This window comes from Ursus arctos, unplaced genomic scaffold (assembly GCF_023065955.2).
Source record: "Ursus arctos isolate Adak ecotype North America unplaced genomic scaffold, UrsArc2.0 scaffold_8, whole genome shotgun sequence".
In the NCBI taxonomy this organism is placed as follows: Eukaryota; Metazoa; Chordata; class Mammalia; order Carnivora; family Ursidae; genus Ursus; species Ursus arctos.
In genome coordinates, this window is record NW_026623100.1 from 64,781,277 (window position 1) to 64,800,514 (window position 19,238).

The 19,238-nt window shown below is 50.4% G+C and overlaps 2 protein-coding genes and 1 pseudogene across 2 annotated transcripts in view; 1 reads left to right on the top strand and 2 right to left on the bottom strand.

The window, feature by feature from the left end:
* The window catches only part of PRR30 (proline rich 30), a 41,906-nt gene that overhangs the window by 17,171 nt on the left and 5,497 nt on the right, over positions 1–19,238 (top strand). The gene's annotated exons all lie outside the window — the stretch shown is intronic.
* Positions 1,887–8,711, bottom strand: TCF23 (transcription factor 23). The gene is made up of 3 exons (XM_026520688.4): positions 8,163–8,711; positions 7,184–7,426; positions 1,887–5,365 (listed from the first exon to the last, which is right to left on the bottom strand). Exons 1-3 carry the CDS (start codon positions 8,379–8,381, stop codon positions 5,186–5,188), a joined length of 642 nt encoding a protein of 213 aa, XP_026376473.2. The 5' UTR covers positions 8,382–8,711; the 3' UTR covers positions 1,887–5,185.
* Positions 11,288–12,600, bottom strand: LOC113267977 (small nuclear ribonucleoprotein-associated protein B'-like; annotated as a pseudogene).

Here is a 19,238-nt window from a genome sequence, read left to right on the forward strand (position 1 = left end):
AGTGACACCACCTTTCAGAAAGGGCTCTCCAGTTCTTCCTCCCCTGCACCCAGAGCTCCCACAGAACAAGAGCCGCGTGAAAATCTATTAACCCTGCGTCCTGTACTCAGCCTGGGATTTCAAATACAGCCTAGGATTTCATAATTTTTTAGTAACACCATTTTTCCCCCCATATAGAGTTCCACCTTTCTTTCCTTCTTTCTTTTTTTAAAATAATTAATTAATTAATTAATTAAGTTATTTAGTTAGTTATTTAGAGCACGAGGGCGGCGCCAGCACTCCCGAGGGGAGGGGCAGAAGGAGGGAGAAAGAGTTGGCTCTAAGCTGAACGCAGAGCCTAAGGGGCTTGAGGTGGGACTTGATCACATGATCCTGAGATCCTGACCTGTTCTGAAACCAAGAGTCTGTGGCTTATGAGACTGAACCACCCAGGCTCCCCTTGAGTTACACTTTTTTTTTTTTTAAGATTTATGTATTTATTTATTTATTTATTTATTTCAGAGAGAGAGAGAGAAGAAAGCACAAGTGTGCGCAGGGGTGAGGGGCAGAGGGAAAAGCAGACTCCCCACTGGGCAGGGAGCCCGATGAGGGCTCGATCCCGGGGCTCTAACCCCGGGACTCCAGGACCATGACCCCAGCAGAAGGCAGATGCTTAAACAACTGAGCCACCCAGTCTCCCCCAATGGCATATTTTTATGACAAAGCTTCCAAGAGCAAAACAAAGGTCTGTCCTGGTCTGCCTTTCTGTCCGTGGAAATAATGGTGGTGGTGCGCTGTTGCCAAGACCGATGAGACGGGTCGAAAGGGAGTCTCAGTTCCTTGGCCAGTTGGTGGAGTCGTCTGACTGCGTTAGCGAGGCGCCTTCAACCCGCCGGGCGTGTAAGGAGGAGTTTCGCTGATGGGCACATCCCACGTCTGGCAGCGCTCCCAGCACCGGGCAGGGAGATGTAGCCTTCCCCAGCAGGCTTGGCACATGCCCACACTTCCGCGGTTACAGCCGAGCTTTGCTTCCACTCCTGGTTTATGCCACTACACGTCTCAGAGCGTATCAGACCTTGAAAGTTATCTGTTCACCGGACATGGGTGCGTCGATGATGGCTGGCTCCCTCCCCCAAGCCCTATTTAAAATTTGTACCTTTGCAGAGGGTGTACCCGTATCTGCACCAGGAGCTCCAGGGGCTCTGCCCCCCGGCGTGCCGTTAGCTGTGGTTTCTGGGGTGTGGGACATGGAATCTATTTTCATCCAACTTGGCCCCAGCCCAGAGGTTCCAGGCCGCTGAAGCCGGGAGGTAACTGATGGGATTTCGGCCTGATGGGCGGAGCTTGTGTTTCTCCTTCCAGTATCCTTACCGTGGAGCACTGTGTTCATTCTGATTTCTGGATCACATTTTTTTCTAAGTTTTTTCAGGCTAAAAAAAAACCTCCGTCGTCTTTGCCCTTTCATTACCTCTCAGTGTATTCAGTGTACCATCAGCTTCTTCAGCTATCTTCTGTAGGTCACACATAATGCCGCAGCTCCCGCCCTGGGCAGCTGAGGCGGTCCCTTGTCCTTTGTTTTGCTCCTCAACAGCTGACATCTGGCTGCTATTTAAAAATTACATTAATTAGGGGCACCTGGGTGGCTCAGTCAGTTGTGTCTGACTCTTGGTTGAAGCTCAGGTCGTGATCTCAGGGTTGTGGGGATCTGCGCTCATTGGGGAATCTGCTGTCCTTCTCCCTCCCCCTCTGCCCCCCCATGTGTATTCATGCTCTCTCTAAAGTAAATAAAGAAAAAAATCTTTAAAAAATGACATTAATTAGCCCACTATATGTGAATATAGATAACATTTTTGTGAAAAATAATTATTTTCCATATTGAAAAATATGTAGTGAGAAGAGTGGCATTCTTTTACATTTTTGCAAATATCTTTAATGTCTGTTGCAACAGACAGCTGGATTCTCCTGTCTGCTTCTACACCCCATCTGTTGCGATATCACATGTTGTATGGCTTCTGGAACATTCCATGATGCATGAGAGAAGTGTAAGAAAAGGCAAATAGCATCTTATATTATGAAAATGGTTTGGGCCACTTAGAAAAGGCCTCAGGGACACCCCCCCCCAAGAGTTCCCAGACCACACTGAATACCTGTAATCTAGAGTGGGAGTTAGTATGCTTTTCCTTAAAGGGCCATATTGTAAATACTTTAGGCTTAACCTGTCGCAGCTATTGAACTCTGATGTGGTATCAGGAAAGCCGCTCTAGTAACATGTAAACAAATGGGCGTGACCATGTTGCCACAAAAACTTATTTACAAAAAACCTGCAGGGGGTGGGAGGAGGTGGGCTGGATTTGGTACAATAAGCCAACTCCTGGTCTACAGCCCCGAGCTTGCAGGGGTCCTGGGTTTAGGGCTTGTGCCACAAAAGGGAGAGGACAGTGCCCTCTGATTCATCCTAGCCAGGCCCCTTCCAGAGGAAGAGAAAAGGAATTTCTCAGAGAAGACGGGATCTTGTGTTTTAATGACCCTAGTTCCCAATTGGTAAGATCCATAGTCTCCACCTCTACTTAGACATCCCTCGGCCAGCTCTGCTTCTCCCCTGGCCCGAGCCTCTGACCTGCAATTCTGCTGCTCATTGGGAAGCAGATGCCCCCCCAACTCTGGAGAAGCTGTCCTGGCCGTCACTGCCTCGCCCGCCCCCTCGGGTCATGGGCACCTGGGCAGGCAGTGCAAGCTAGCCAAGTGGGCCAGCCACCCCCCAACTCCTGAGCCAGGCCACCTTAGTGACATGTCATCTGTGCTTCTCTTTCCTTTGGGAGCCTCTTGCCCACACACCCCTGTTCCCAGGGGGACCAAAGCTGTCTTCCGACCTGAGTCTTAACATGCCTCTTACCACTCTTGCCCACCCCGTGCCCTTAGACCTGCTGCGAATAAAAAGGCTCCCAGTGAGCAGGTGTTTTTCTCCCTCTGCTGCAAAGGCGAAGAACTCCTGGTTCCCGTTCCTCTGTGGATCCAAGTGTCTGACCTGACATTTCCTCTGCTTATTCCCATTCGTCCCTTGGTCCTTCCTCTGACTCCGCCTCCCTCCTCGCAGCCCTTGGCAACCTGGCCTGCGCCGGGTGCTCTCTGGCTGGGAGAGCCGCCTCCGGACCCCAGACTGGCCTGGGCACGAAGGGAAACAGCTTTGCCTGGACAGAGCCTGGGGCCGCCTGAGCAACTGGTATCAAATGCACCTGCCCTTCCTCAGCCCTCCACCAGCTTCATCTTCCTTTGCTGTCCTTGTCTTCTCTACCAGGGTAATGAGGTCACCGCAGGGGGGTCTGATACTACTGGGCAAAGGCTGGAGTCTGAGTATCGTAGGGTGGGGCAGGCTCCAGACTAGTCTCCTTGGCTATCAGAAGGGGACCCCCCATGCATGCCCCAAACTAGCTTGCCCAGTTTCATTCCCCAGAAGAAGATTGTGCGCCACCATCCTGGGAAGAGACTCATCTGTTCGTCTGCCTACCACTTACAGACTCAACCAGGAAGCTACTGCTCTTTGGCTTTAAAAACAGAACATTCGAGCTCGACTTTTATGGTCTTGTGAAGCACACTGCGCTCATGCCCACCCGCACCTGGTCTCTGCCCCTGCCCGGCCTCGTCCAGCTGCTCAGGAGCCGTTCTCAGGGGGCCCTCCGTGGAGACTTGGTAGATTTACGAGTTCAGCCTTGGCCGAGACCTTCTCCCCATGGCTCCCAGCCACCGTTCAGCTGCGCTCCCACGTCCCCTGCGGCCCGCGGCTGGGACGTTCTGTGTCTTTGTCTGCCTCCACCCCAACTTGCTGAGACACCCCTCAGCCCCTTTCCCCTGCTGCCCTGTCCAGCCCGGACGAGGATCAGTGACTCGTCATGCCAGAGCCTCGTTTAGTCTCACAGTGACAGTGGTGGCTCTAGGGCTACCTGTGTTGGGACTCGAGTCAGCCTGGCCCATCCCCTCCCGCTCTGAGGCACTGAAGTTTGAACAGAAAGCTGGTTCCTACTCTGTCTGGACTTTAGGGGCCTTTGAGTTTGAACCTGAACCTGATCTGGAAAGTTACTTTTAGTGTGTGTAGACTCTATGATTAGTCCTCAAATTATTTCTTCAGAGCCAGAGAGAAATTCCACTAAAGCTTTCGGAGATCTCCGGCACCCCGTGGCGAGACTTAAGGAGTGCTTGGGAGGACGGAGCCCGTGGGGAGGAGCTTCCTCTGGGGGAGCTTATCTGTAGACAGATTGTAGAAATAACTCCAGACCCAGTGAGGCCTGAGGCCAAAATCATACAAAGAACCCACTGAACCCAGGCCTGTCTTGTTTTTCCTGGAGGTTAGGTTTCTAACATAATGGAGAGAGAAGACTAATTATCATCCCTGGAAAAGATAAGTGTTCTCCTTCTAAGGTCCTTCAAGGGCGTAATCAGGCCCACCAATAGCCTTCAGATGCAAGGCCTTCAGGTGCTGTCTGTCTCGGTTCCGGTAGGCCTGCCTCTGGGATAAGATCATGTCAAAGCAGGCAGCTGGGACCATTGAAAAGTTTCTCTGGAAACTGGAATGCAAGCAATGCGAGCTTTCTGGCTTAACCCGTAAATATAAGGCATATCAAGAGAAGAGTGGAAGGGCGCAGGGCCCGGAGAGGGAGGAAATGTAGGGATGACGGGCAGCTGGAGAGACCACAGTGCAGACGAGATCCCTAAATTCTCCCCTGCCCCTTGGACATCAGGCAGGTCTCGTAGAACAATAACAAACAGGCTCCCTTCAGTTTCCGTCTGGCTACGTGACCCTGGCCCATTTCTGTTCACACTCACAGCCGCCCAGAGCCTGTCCAGCCCTTGGCTTTCCCATTGGCACCGGCGACTGCTGTCATCCTAGGCTACCTCTGCACCTGCTCATCCAGAGGGTTTGTGGGAAGCTTAGGGGAGAAAGCAGGGGGCGGCGCCCTAACTCAACGTCCAACCCAGGCACACCCCTTCCTCTCCCACGTCCTTGCAGCTGCCACAGCACCCGCCTCCCCCAGGGCTCCTGCGTACCCTCCTGTTGCTGAAGGGCCCACTGCTTTCCCTGGTCTGCGTGCTGGAACCTGGGAGCCGAACCCGAGTCCGTCTGATGCGAGGAGTGAGAGTCAGAGGGAAGACGGGCCCGGGCCGGGAGAGAACCCAGGTCCCTAAGCTCGTAGTCTAGGAGAAAGTGTGATGCTCATTTGTCACTGAGAGCTGGGGAGCGCGGCCTCGCGGGAGAGGGAGCGTCTGCCTCTTCAGAGACTTGGGGCCCGGCCTCTGCCTCCTTTGTTCTTTGGCTTGAGGTGGTGGCTGTGGTTGAGTCGAGGCCAGAGCTCCCCAGGCCTCCAGCATAGAGACGAGATCGCATGGGCCACTTCTGCAAGACACGGGGATGGAAAGTGAGTACTGCTCGCTACTGTGGCCCCTTGTCGTCCTTGGCACCCCAAACTTGGCCTTCCCTAGCCCCCCTCCCTGAGACCTCCCCCACCATGACTGCTGTGTTGACAGTGGTCTTGGGCTCACCCCCGCGTACGGCCCCATGCCTTCTCCTGACCCCCCGAGGTAGAGAGGCTCGTGAGGAGCTGAGGAGAGCAAGGGCCCTGAAAGGAGCCCCCCCACGGTGGGGAGGGAGGTGGATGGCAGAGCCGCAGCAGCCAGGGGCTGGGCAGTGGGGAGGGCAGCAGAGCCGGGCCAAGGAGAGGCTCCTCCTGACACTGAACAGTCCTGACCTCTTCTCTTGCCCAGCCCCGACCCAAGTACCCCTGGCCACACTTCTCGGTGCTGCCATTCGATCTAAGGCGGGGACCTCCTTGCACATCCTTCCAGCGGGAGTGTGACAACCCCAGAAAACACCAGTTGACTCTGCTCGGAGGGGTGCCCTCCTCTTGGCAGCCCCTCTGTGGGGGGAGGGGAGCACCAAAGGGCCACTGCTCCCCGCTAACTATCCCGCGGCACCACGCTGCCCGAGTTCTGGACAGAACCGCCTCTCATCTCTTCATTCTTCAGTGTGTTTATTCATCACCTCCTACATGCAAGGGCCTGACTTGGGTCGTCACTTTACGGCTAAGGAAACGACTCTGCCACTGTCGGCATTTCAGAGTTGCCCCCATTTAGTCTCAAGTTCTTGCATTTTAGCTATATTTGCATGAAAGAAAAAAAAATCTCAAGTTTCAAGACATTTCAGAACTACAGTGTTTAGGGGAGAGAGATGGTGAACATACTCTCTGTAAAAACAAGGCTGACCCCGTTCCAGTGCTTCTAGCCTCGGAGGGCAGAGATGACTCGTCCTTTATAACAGTTACACTCTGTGACCAGCAGCAAACAGCACCCTTGGCCTGCTTGGTGGCTGTGCGCGTGGGCCCTGAGGTCAGACACCCTCGGGCTCAAACGGCATTGAGCCACTCTATCTGTCTGAGATTCAATTTCCTCATCTGTAAAGTAATCCTCATTGAGTTCTCGTGTGGACAAGAAGACGGAAAGGACTGGAGTGCTAAGCGCGGCTCCTGGCATAACTTTAGCTCCCAAATAACGTTACTGCTGTTAACTGCGATGCCAAGTGTGGCTTATTATACTTTGCGCTCATGATCTCATTTCATATCAGAGGGGATGTGAGGCTCATATTATCTTCCCTTTCATGTACGACCAAGCTGAGGCTCAGGAAAGGCAGGTCCTGGTCTAGGAGGTGGTGCATGCAGGAAGCACCCCCCCCCGCCCCCCCTGCTGGCCCCTCCCCCACCCCAGCTTGACTGCTTCTCCCCTGAGGCTTTCGGAGACCTTGTTCTCCCAGAGGGGAATCCCTCCTATGGCCACAAGTCCAGGGGACACTGAGGCATTATATGATGCTGGGGTCATGTGCCCTGGAATCTAGGACTCAGCCGGTGTGGTTTCCTTTCCCAGGCCCCAACCCCGGAAACTGCTCCTTTTTCTCCTCTGCCATGAGGCACCCCGGAGTCTTGGGGCCTCTGTGAATTTCCCTCCTCTTGGAGGAACCGCATTTTCACGAAGTCATTTCCAATCACCACCCCCACTGCACTCAGGGTCAGCGGATTCCCAAGAGCCAGCCTTGGCTCCTCTCCCTCTGAGAGAGCAGGAAGCAGCCGGTCCCCGGTCCCCGTGTCAGCTCTGCTCGGGGCAGGGGGCCTCAGTCCAGTCCAGCCCCAACCCCATTCCCCAAGGCCCTGGGCTCGTGGCCTACCTTGAGAGGGTGTAGGTAGCGGAGTCCACGCAGGAAGGGTGGCCAGGTGGGGCCCGGCAGCTCGCGGCCAAGTGTGCGGGTGAGGTGGGCTATGTAGCTGGTGGCCAGCACCAGCACGTCCAGCTTGGAGAGCTTGGTGTCGGGCGGCACAGCGGGCAGAGCGGCCTGCAGGGCCAGGAACGCCTGGCGCAGTGTCCTCACCCGGCTCCGCTCCCGTGCGGCGTTCTTGGGACTGGCCTCGCTCTGCACAGAGGACCCCAGGTGAGTGGGTCTGACTGGACCCCCATCTGCCCCTGTTTCTAAGAGCGTTCTAGTGTGAGGTCTCCTTCCAGAGCAGTCATGCACTGAACAGCAGAGACCCGAGGACCTCATGCCCTCTTTGTCCGCTCTCAGTCCTGCCTTGCTTTACGGCTGAGGAAATGGAGAGAAGGTGTCACTCCGGGTCAGGTGGCAGCAGGGTGGCAAGGCTGAGCTCAGAAGCCGAGAGTCCTTTCCTTTCTCTAACACTCTAGCCCTGCTCCATCCACACCCAAGTCTGAATGCTGCTTATCAGGGTGCCCTGGGACCACAGGAAACGCAGAGCCTCCCCTGCTCTGTAGGGCTGACCCTTGCCCAGCCAGGTCCTGCGATGAAGACACAGCCACAGTAAAGAAGAAAGGACCCCCAAGCAGGGGCCAAACCCCACTCCTGGCCCCAGCACTGGCTGCTGCTCTGGAGCTGTGGGGAATTCACCCCATTCCTCTAGGCCTCAGTTTCCCCCAGAGAAGTGAGCTGGGCCAGCTCGCTGAGCCATGCTCTGGTTGAGACCAGCTGAATTATCCCAACCCCCCAAGCGTGAAGCCTTGGAGTCTAAGGCGCCAGTGTTCCCCTCTTGGGCAGGGACGCTAATGCTGGGTGAGGGTTTGCTCTGGGAGGTGACCCCGAAGCCCCCCAACCCCTGCCTCCCCCTGCGCCTGCCGCAGGTCCAGGGTTTCCTTACCCGGCCACGAGCCAGGCTCCTGGCCCTGACCCCGCATGGGCTGGGGGCGGCTCTGCTCCACCTTCGGTCGCTCCAGCTCGTCTCTTCCCACAGGTCCTGCCTGGTTCTGCTCAGGCGGCTCCTCTCCCTGCCAGGGCCTGCCACCAGCTGCTGGGCCAGAGCCGGCTTCCGCCCCACTCCTGGCCCGGCGGGTGCCCTTCTGACCTCCCTCTGTGACATGCCGCACCCCTGGGGGGGGATGCTGCAGGCCGTAGGATGGGAACACAGGGCCCGAGGGAGCCCGTGGGCTCGAGATCACGGGCAGGCTGGTCGCCCCGCCAGCAACGCCTCTATCTGAGGGAGCTGGCGCCAAGTCAGGCCCGCTTCGCTCCTTGCTCTGGGAACACGGCCCACCCGGCACAGCCCCCGCGAGAAGCCTCCTGCCTGCCTCCCAACCAGCTCCGGGGTGGGTGTACCGATGCCGGGAGTGGCCAAGGCCCGGGAGGAGGCCGCTGCTGAAGAAGGCCAGAGGGTGGTGGGAAGGGAGCTCCCTTCCCAGAGCCCCGCCTGACTCTGACCCTAGTCCCGCGTGGCACATGCAGCCCTAGCTTTGAGGCTCAAGTCCCCGGCAGGGCCCTGAACCCCCTGCTCTGCCAGAAGCCTGCCTGCACACATCCCTCAAAGGACCTTTCCTCCCCTTGCCCATGAACGTGACCTTCCAGCCACAGGCGCTACGCCCCATCCCCCAAGCAGGCCTCCTGCTCCCAACCCAGGGCTTCTCCAGCCCCAGAATACCTTCCTCCAGGTGGAAAGGCTGCCCTCGTCTGTTGGGTTATGCCCCTCATTTGTGAGGATTTCTTCAAACCCCACAGAGCCCAGAGCCCGTGTCTCCTTTTGATGGGTACCCTAATTGATGCATGACCACACCCTGGCTGCTTCCCTCACAGCTCAGTGTTCTTGGATCACTGCGTGCCGGGCACACGTATTCTCTTATTTATTTCTCAGAACAACCTTATAAGAAAAAAGAGACGCTTATGTCCTGGTTTTACAGATGGGAAAACGGGGATCGGGAGGTGACACAGCTATAAGTGATGGGGGTGGGGTGAGAGCCCAGGCAGCCAGCTAGACTTGGAAGGCTGCCCCCCAGCCTATGCCGTTCTGCCGTGGGTGGGTCACTCACATGTCTGTCCCCATACTGGACGTGAGGTCTTCGAAGGCAAGGACCAGCTGCATCTCTGCCCCACACAGCTTGCCAGGAGGAGTCAGGCTGAAGGAACAGCAAATGGGCCCTAGTAGCCCCTGCCTGTCCTCAGGTTCCAACCTCTTCTTGCAGCACAGTCCATCTGAGGTGTCCCTCGTCCGCCCATCTTGAACTCCAGGGGAGACAAAATAAGGAAAGAGAAAGGACAGAAAGGACAGAAGAGTAAAAGCGTCTGTACGGAGAGTGAGAGAGAACCGCAGCCAACCAGAGGGAGAGGAAGCAGGAAGACAAGGAAAATCCACCTGAAAGGCCGTCGGTGAGGAAGTGACCACACCCGTTCTGGTATCTCCATGCTACGGAATGATGCGCCGTCACGAAAAGCAGACAGACCTCTGTAGAGTGACATGAAAATAACTCTCCAAGACGCATGGTTACGTGAGAAAAACCAAGCTGTCGATCGATATGCATGATAAAATCCCAGCCGGGATCAAACCCACCAAACACCAAGAGCTGTAAGCGCGAAGGTTTAAGTGTTTCTATGAATGTGTCGGAACTAGATAAAAAAGATGCACATCACGGGGTTCGTTTTGTTTGTTTTACTCTGGATGCCGAGAATCAGGCATTCGCCTGGGTCTGTGTACCCCGTGGCCTTCAGAACCGCCGGGCCTCCGGTTGGCTTCCCTCCCTCCCTCCCTTCCACCTTTTATCCCGTTCCCACTCTTCTTCCCTATCACCATTTCGAAGTATTTAATGTACACTCTTGCTAGTCTGTGTGGTCGTTTTCAGATATGTGCACCAATTCTCTGATACTTCTCTCTTCAAAAGGTGGCGCCTCATCCCCGTCCCCGTGAGTGTGGGCCAGGCTTAGCACTGGGCTCCTCACAGATAAAACGTGACAGGGGCTCCTGGGTGGCTCAGTGGGTTAAATGTCGGTTAAATGTCTTTCTCCGGCTCAGGACCCTGGAGTCCCTCGTAGGGCTCTGCACTCAGCAGGGAGCCTGCTTCTCCCTCTCCCTCTGCCCCTCCCCCCCCCACGCTCTCTCTCGCTCACATTCTCTCAAATGAATAAAGGAAACCTTAAAAAAAAGTCAAAACAAAACGTGGCAGCAGTGTCAGCGTGCAGTTTCTGGAACTAGGTTGTAAAAGACTCTGTAGCTTCCTCCTGGGATCCCTTGGTCCTCTGGCTCTAGGGGAAGCCACAGCTGTCATGAAGGCGTCGGGTCCTGCTGAGGGGAGGCCCAGGTGTGAGGAAGGGAGCTTCTCACCAACAGCCCGCAATCACCTGCCACCATGGGAGTCACCACCTCAGAATGCCACCCCCCCCCGTGCCACCCCCCCTTCAGCCTTCAGAAGACTGCAGCCCTGGTCAACAGTTTGAGTGCGACTCAGGAGTGTCCCCGAGAGCCAGAGTCACCCAGCTACGCTGCCCTCAGCCATAGACCTTCTGACCCACAGAAGCTACAGGAGGCAACACATGTTTATTGTTGTTTAAGTTTGGGCTGATTTGTTAAGCAGCCGTAGAGAGCTCATGCAACATGTGTTACTCAACCCTGTGCATCATTGTATGAATAAAGTTAAAATTCATTAAAATGATAAAGCATTTTATATTATCAGTATATAATACAGTATTAAGTAGGTAGTAGGTATTGTACGATAAGCTTCACTGTTACTGCTTCCATTCAATCCTATGTGGGCTTTTTGTTTGTTTCATAATATTCTCTTTTTTTTTTAATTTTATTTATTTATTTGACAGAGAGAGAGAGACAGCCAGCGAGAGAGGGAACACAAGCAGGGGGAGTGGGAGAGGAAGAAGCAGGCTCCTAGCGGAGAAGCCTGATGTGGGGCTCGATCCCATAACGCCGGGATCACGCCCTGAGCCGAAGACAGACGCTTAATGACTGAGCCACCCAGGCACCCCTGTTTCATAATATTCTTAAGAGCTTATTATAAACTAGTTTCACAGGCCACAAGAAAGTAAAAGGACTACGTACAGCCTTTCGGGAAATAGGCAGGGAGCTGATAAGGGTCAAGATGAGTCTAGGGCCTTGGTGGGCGTACTCCTGGGGGAGAGGCCTTCACTTCTGGGGTGGGAGGAGGGTGCCTGCATCTCTGGAGGGGGCGTGCCCATTGGAGTTGCTCATCCAGAGGGATCCCCACCGGGGGACCCATGGGAGGCCTCAGGCCAGGTGGCGAGCCCATCATGTCTGGAGGGGGCACCCCTTAGCCCATAGATGGGGGAACACCCCCATGGCCAGATGGATACTGGGTTGGGACCCCCCTGCAGTCCTGGCTGTGGCAGCAGCTGCAGAGGCCGCAATAATGCCTCTTCCTTGTGGGGTCATCACCTGTTGGGGTGGCCCACCAACCTCCCAAGTCCTGCAGGATCCTGGGGCCCTGGAACACCAGCTGGGACTCTTGTGCCAGCAGCTCTGCTGATCTGGGGGCCCCCCACAGCTCAGCAAGTGGCCATGCTAGTATCTTTGGGAGGAGGTCCCTCTACTGTCATTGAGACCAGGTTCCCCACTGGGTTAACTGACCAAGTATTGCCAGAGTGCCATCCAGAGCGGCGGCAGAGTCTGCACGTCCAAGAGCCCTGCTCAGGGCCCTCAGCCCCACGTGCTCAACACCACCTGGTATCAACCAGATTCCCAGTTTTGTGGTAGGATAGCTATAAAGGGCTGCTTTAATTTGCCTTTATCCGGTAACTGACAAGCTCAAGCATCCTTTGTGTGTGGCGCTTGGTGGGAGATTGCATTTCATTTTTCTCCATATAGGGAGACTGTTTTCCCAACATCACCTGCTGAACAGTCCATTCTGTCTCCCTGCTCAGGTGCAGCTCCCACTTTATCATATAATAAGTTCCCATATTTATTCATTGGTCAATTTCTGAGTTCTCTATTCCGTCCTGCTGATCTTTTTGTCTGTGTTTGAGCTAATAGCACACGGCTTTTATTGTTATGACTTTGTAGCATGTCTTATTATTTGGTAGGATAAAGCTCCCCTCTTTCCTCCTATTTTTCAAGGTTGGCTTCGTTATTTCTGGACCCTTATTTTTCCATTTAGATTCTAGAGAAAGTTCATTGGGTTCCTAGAAAGTTCAACTGAAATTTTGATTGGGATTTTATTGAATACATGGGTTGATTTGGGGAGAATTGCCATCTTTATACTTTTGAGTCAAACATTCCAAGAACATGAAATGTCTCTCATTTTATTTTAAATATCTTTTATATCCTTTATTAATTGCAGAATTTACTCCATGAATGTCTATGTATTCTTGCCTCAGTGAAATAGTTTACAGTTTTGTTGAACTAAGTAGTTCATAGTTTTTATTGCTTTTGCAAATGCTCTTATTATATTTTCTTTCCTAGTTAATGATGGCTGCTATACAGAAATGCTAGCAAATTTTTAAAGTTTGTCTTGAGGGGTGCCTGGGTGGCGGCTCGGTCGGTTAAGTGTCTGCCTTTGGCTCAGGTCATGATCTCCGGGTCCTGGGATCGAGCCCCGCATCCTGCTTCTCCCTTTCCCTCTGTCTGCCACTCCCCCTGCTTGTGTTCCCTCTCTCTCAAACGAATAAGTAAAATCTTTTAAAAAAAGATCCTGTTTACTAAATAAATAAATAAATAAATAAATAAATAAATAAAGTTTGTTTTGAATCCAGCAACCTTGCTGAACTTTCTTAGTCTTAAAACTCTGTTGCTTTCACTGGTTTTTCTAAGTAGATTAAAAAAAAATCACAATTGTATTTCTTCCTTTCCAATTTTTATACTTGCTTCTTTTTCTTTCCTTAGAGCATTGACTTGTGCTTTTGATACTGTGTTAGCCACAAGTAATGCTAGCAGGCACCCTTTCCTCCCTGTGTAGAATGTATCTAGAATTTCTCCACTAGGTGTAATATTTGCTGTAGGCTTTTGATATATAACCTTTACCAAGTTAAGGAAGTATCCGTCTAGTCCTTGTTTGCTAAGAGGTTTTCGGTGTGTTTTTCAAATCGTAAGTAGATGCAAAACTTGATCAAATGCTTTTTCTGCATCAACTGAGATACAGTCATGATTTTCCTCCCTCAGTCTATTAATATGTTAAATTATTTTGTTGTATTTTCTGATACTAAATCTTGCTCGAGTTCCTGTGATAAATCCCATCTGCTTGTGATTAGTTTTTTTTTCTTTTTAAATACACTCTCTGATTCATATAGTTAATATGTTGTTTAGGATTTTTACAGCCATCTTGTAAGTGAAATGAGAGTCTAGTTTTCTTCTCTTTCACTGTCATTATTTGGCTTTGGGATCGAGGTTACACTAACCTCATAAAATGAGCTGGGGAGCTCTCACTCTTCTACTTTCTGGAACAACTTTTTACATAAGATAGAAATTAACCCTTCTTTGAAGTCTGGTAAAACTGACCTGTAAAACCACCGGGCCTAGTTTTCCTTTGGTGAAGAGAGGAAGAAATGTTAACTTTCACCTCAATTTCTTTGGTTTCTTATTGATGGATTGAAGTGCCTTGTTTCTTCTTATCAATACTTAATATTTTATATTTTTCTATGAATTTAGCCATTTCATTCAGGAATTTAGTGTACAAAATACTCTTAGAAATATGTCTCCAAGGAAATGAGAAGAAAACAGAAGTCCTCTTCAGCAGAAATTTTCTTTCAAAAACGTCCGCATTTCTCAGCCTTGAGAAGAACAGTGTAGAACTCTGAGAATGGCCAGGCAGTTTGCCCAGGAACAACACTTGGCCCACAAAAATGGTCATGGTCTTGGATCTCTGGTAAAACCCAAAGTTCCAGTGACTCTAAAAGGCTAACAGTTCTGTGGCTGGACTGGCAAGATTAAAATTGATTTAGGGCGCTTGGGTGGCTCAGTCAGTTAAGTGTCCAACTCTAGATTTTGGCTCAGGTCATGATCTTAAGGTTGTGAGATCAAGCCCCGAGTTGGGCTCCCTGCTGAGCATGGTACCTGCTTAAAGAGTCTCTCTCTCCCTCTCCCTCTGCCCAACCCCTGCCCCTGCTCACGCGCACTCTCTCTCTCTCTCAAAAAAAAAGAGCAAGCATGTCTATGGGAAGTACAGCCCCTTTGGGGGCAGACATTGTTCTAATCTTGAGAGAACTGCCTATCAGGACCTCAGGACAGAAGAATGGCATTTTGAAGGATAGAGCAAAAATATATTTTTCAGACATAACAGAACTGTCTTTTGTCCTCCCATATATATGTTAGCTACCTGGATGGTAGTAGATGCCAACCTTTCGGTGATGAGCTAAAAGTCAGCAGGGGCTCCCATCCCAAGATCCTCAGACCAGGTTCAAAAAGCCACCCACAGAAAATTCTAGGGAGCTCATTGGACAGTCCAGAGTTTCTTGCATTCTAACCATCCGTGAGATGAGGAGTGGCCCATGGAATGAATGGTGGATATTCCTAGGCTTTTAGTTCAATATTCTTTCTTAAAAGTCATTAAGTTGTTGCTAAGACAGACGTCTCCCAGAAGCTTCCATCTGAAATTTAATCAGGTCAGTGCCAAAGTCAGACTTATAGAGGAATCCATGGAAACCCTTCCAGTTGGTAAATGCGTAGTATCTCTTTCCTTCTGTAAGAACTTACCTATCAGAGAAGAAGGGAGATCTGACTCCAACTTTTCTGAGCCTTGGCAGGACACAGAGTAGGAAGGAAGAAAGTATTGAAGCCACACTCAGAGCCATGTGGAAAGAGATCTTCTTGTGCCAAGTGCCTTTTCAGAGTTAGGTGACCTGGACACCCTTGGGGAGCTCCCCTACCTGAAGGCTCAGTCCTCAGAAGGACCACAAGGTCATGGTCAGATGAACCTGGGACTCTCAGGCTATCACCTCGGTGTTGTGTCCACTGCAGGGATGTTGGTGTATAAAGGAAAACTTACACAGTGAACAACAGTGTGGTGAACCAGGAGAGAGTGAGACTGATGTACAAGGAGGGGCACTTCCCAGGCCAGAAGGTGCAGAGGCCATTTCTAGCATTCCACCATCTTCAAGCTGATCTCCAAGGCAGTGGGGTTCTGCATGGTGAAACTCGTCTCCAGGGCACAGCTCCAGTCCATGCTGTGCCTGGCTATCTCTGTGGCACGGTACTACCTGTATGAATGTGTGTGGGTGGCTCTTCGAAGCGGAACTTTGTCGCCACTTTATGCTTCCTCTTCAGCAGCTAGGCCACGGACACACCAGGGCAGGCTCTGCCACACTGGTCTGGGTGGGCTTCGTGGAACATGCAGGCAGCAGATGGGTGAAGGCCCAGCTTCTCTATCATGTATTGGCTTTTGAAGTTGGTCTGGGATCTCTAGTTCTTGGGTTGAACACAAACATGGTCCCAGGAACTTGTCCAGCTCGTGGAAGTTGGGCCTCATGGCTGCTCCGTTGGCCTCTACTGCTGATGACAGGTTCTCCTCTTCCTGGGTTTTGTTTCAGCACGGCGCCATCAGCCCCCCTATCACAGGCTACTTACGGCAAGAGCCCAGGCACAGCCGCATTTGGCTGTCAAGAAGGTCTAGAGAGGAAGTGGATGTAGGGTAGGAGTATCTTCCCCTCAGAACTTGAGCCCCATCTCTCAGGAGCTGTTATTTACACTTGGAACAATGACCTCTTGGATACTGATTGAAGTCCCTTTGAAAAAGAAGTGCCTGACAAGCTCAAGATCCTTCTGCTAGGCGGTGGGGCCAATGGGAGGTGATAAGAAGAGCAGCCTTGGTGGGGCGCCTGGGTGGCACAGTCATTAAGCGCCTGCCTTTGGCTCAGGGCGTGATCCCGGCGTTCTGGGATCAAGCCCCACATCAGGCTTCTCCGCTAGGAGCCTGCTTCTTCCTCTCCCACTCCCCCTGCTTGTGTTCCCTCTCTTGCTGGCTGTCTCTCTCTGTCAAATAAATCAATAAAATCTTTAAAATAAAAAAAAAAAAAAGAAGAGCAGCCTTGGGGGCGCCTGGGTGGCTCAGTCGTTAAGCGTCTGCCTTTGGCTCAGGGCGTGATCCCCACGTCGGGCTCCTCCGCTGGGAGCCTGCTTCTTCTTCTCCCACTCCCCCTGCTTGTGTTTCCTCTCTCGCTGACTGTCCCTCTGTCAAATAAATAAAAATAAAATCTTTTTAAAAAATAAAAAAAAAAAAGAAGAGCAGCCTTCTTCCTCCCCTTCTAGAATAGTCACTCAAACTTCTCCTGGTACCTCAAGCATTATAGAAGTGCCCTACAAGTTTCACTACTACTATGGGAACCCTCTTTTCTTATTTTTAAATCAATCTCTACTATGTCTCTAGATACTTTCTTTTTTGTTGTTCTGTATTATATTTACACCCAGCTCTCTTTTTGTTCTTAATAAGTGTTACCAGAAGTATGCTTAGCTTATCTATCTTTTCAAGGACCAGACTTTCTTTTTTTAATACTCTGTATGGTAAAAAAAAATTATTTCTAAAAAATTGTGACATAACATAAAATGTACCATTTTAACCATTTTAAGTATACAGTTCAGTGGTATTAAGTACATTCACACTGTTGTGCAAACATGACTGTCATCCATTCACAGGACATTTGTTATCTTGCAAAACTGAAAACTTTTAAAAATTTACTTACTTATTTATTTATTTATATTAGAGAGTGTGAGAGAGAGAGCATGAGCCCGGGGGGCAGGGGTGGGGGGGTGGGAAGGGGCAGAGGGAGAGGGAGAAGCAGACTCCCCGCTGAGCAGAAAACCCAACGAGGGGCTCGATCAAAGGGTCCCAGGACCATGACCTGAGCTGAAGCCAGAGGCTTAACCAACTGAGCCACCCAGGCACCCCAAAACTGAAATTCTATACTCATTAAACAATAACTTCCCATTCTCCCTACCCCTGGCTCCTGGCAACCACCATTGAACTTTCTGTCTCTATGAATCTGACTATTCTAAGAGCCTCATAGGGGTAGAATCTTACAGTATTTGTCCTTTTGTGACTGGTTGATTTCACTTTGCGCATCCACGAGGTTCATCCGTGTTGCAGCTTGTGTCAGAATGTCCTTCCTCTTTAAGGCTGAATAATATTCCGTCGTATGGTTATACACATTCTGTTTATCCATTCATCGGTCAATGGACATTTTGGGTTGTTCCTATCTTTTAGCTACTGCGAATAATGCTGCTGTGAACAAGGGTGTCCAAGTATCTCTTCGAGACCCTGCTTTCGGTTCTTTTGGGTACACACCCAGAAGTGAAACTGCTGTGTCATGTGGTAATTCTATTTTTAAGTTTTGAAGGGACTGCTGTACTGTTTTCCATCGTAGCTGCACCATTTTACATTCCCACCGGCAGTGCACAGGGGTTCCAATTTCTCCACACCCTTGCCAACACTTGTTATTTTCTGGTCTCTGTGTTGTAATTGCCATACTGGTGAGTGTGATTCTATCGTATTTTTAAGTGTCAATTTCATTAATTTTTAGCCTTCTCATTTTTTATTTTCTTCCTTCTCATTACTTCACTTTTCCCCTAGTGTTCATTTTTCCAGCTTCTTGAAAGGAAAGCTTGGTTGGCTTATCTTAAAGGTTATTGTGTTTTGCTAAATGACAAGAGGAACAATGGAACAAGAAGAATCATTTTAAGTGTATTTTAGCACCTAATAACACAGCCTCAAAAGTATATCCAGTGACAACTGACAGAAATGCGAAACAGATGAATCAATGAAGAGCTGATCTTTACATACCCCTTTTAGTAACCGATAGACTACATAGAGATCCCTAAGCCAAGATACTGAATGATAGTTAATAAACTCAAGATATTAGCTATATCCAAAATATAGGACAAACAGTGAATATCCCTGGAGAGAGTAAAAATTGGAAGACAGTCAAGGCTAATTTTTAAATTTTATCTGTATACTTCTGTATCGTTTGGATTTTTTCATAAAGATTTTATTTATTTGAGAGAGAGCGAGCACACAAGAGAGCAAGAAAGAGCACGAGCGGGGTGGGGGTGGGGCTGTAGGGGCAGAGGGAGAGGGACAAGCAGACCCCAGCTGAGCAGGGAGCCTGATATGGGGCTTGATTCCAGGATCCCAGGATCCCAGGATCCCAGGATCATGACCCAAGTTGAAGGCAGATGCTTAACCTACAGCCACCCAGGCGCCCCTGTTTGGATTTTGTACAGTGGAATTTATTTGTGTATTATTTGTATACTTCAAAGAACAATAAGAGATAAAAGGCAAAAAAAGCAATAGTGATTCAACTGTCTGGCTCACATTTTTCCACCACCATACTTAGTCAAAACCTTGATGAAATCAAAATATACAGGGAGGGGCACCTGGCTGGCTCAGTCAGAAAAGGCTGAAGCTCTTGATCTCCGAGTTGTGAGTTCGAGCCCCATTTTGGGTGTAGAGATTACTTATATAAATAAACTTTTATTTTTAAATTTTTAAAAGATTTTAGTTATTTATTAGAGAGAGAGCAAGCAAGGGAGGGGGGAGAGAGAGAGAGAGAGAGAGAGAGAGAGAATCTCCAGCAGACTTCACACTGAGCATGGAGCCGGATCCCACGACCCTGACATGAGGACCAGAGCCAAAATCAAGAGTCTGATGCTCAACTGACTGAGCCACCCAGGGACCCCAAATAAATAAACTTAAAAATATATATATAGGGATTATTACAATTCCCAAATTATAAAACTCATTTAGAAAGTAGAAAATAAAAATAATGTGGGAAAATACATGTAGTAAGTACTTAAGGACTATATTTAGGTACAAGCACTTGGGGATAAGATACATTGCATTGCTGAAAGGCAAAAGCAATTCACCTGGGGTCAAAGCGCAGGTATGTAGATTTCAGTTCCCATCTAGCAAGTCTCCTTAGTAGCCGGTTTGAGAGAATGTGTCAATCCACTTTGGAAGAGTAAGAAGCCAAGGGTCATAGAGGCAAATCCAGTCATACTCACCCC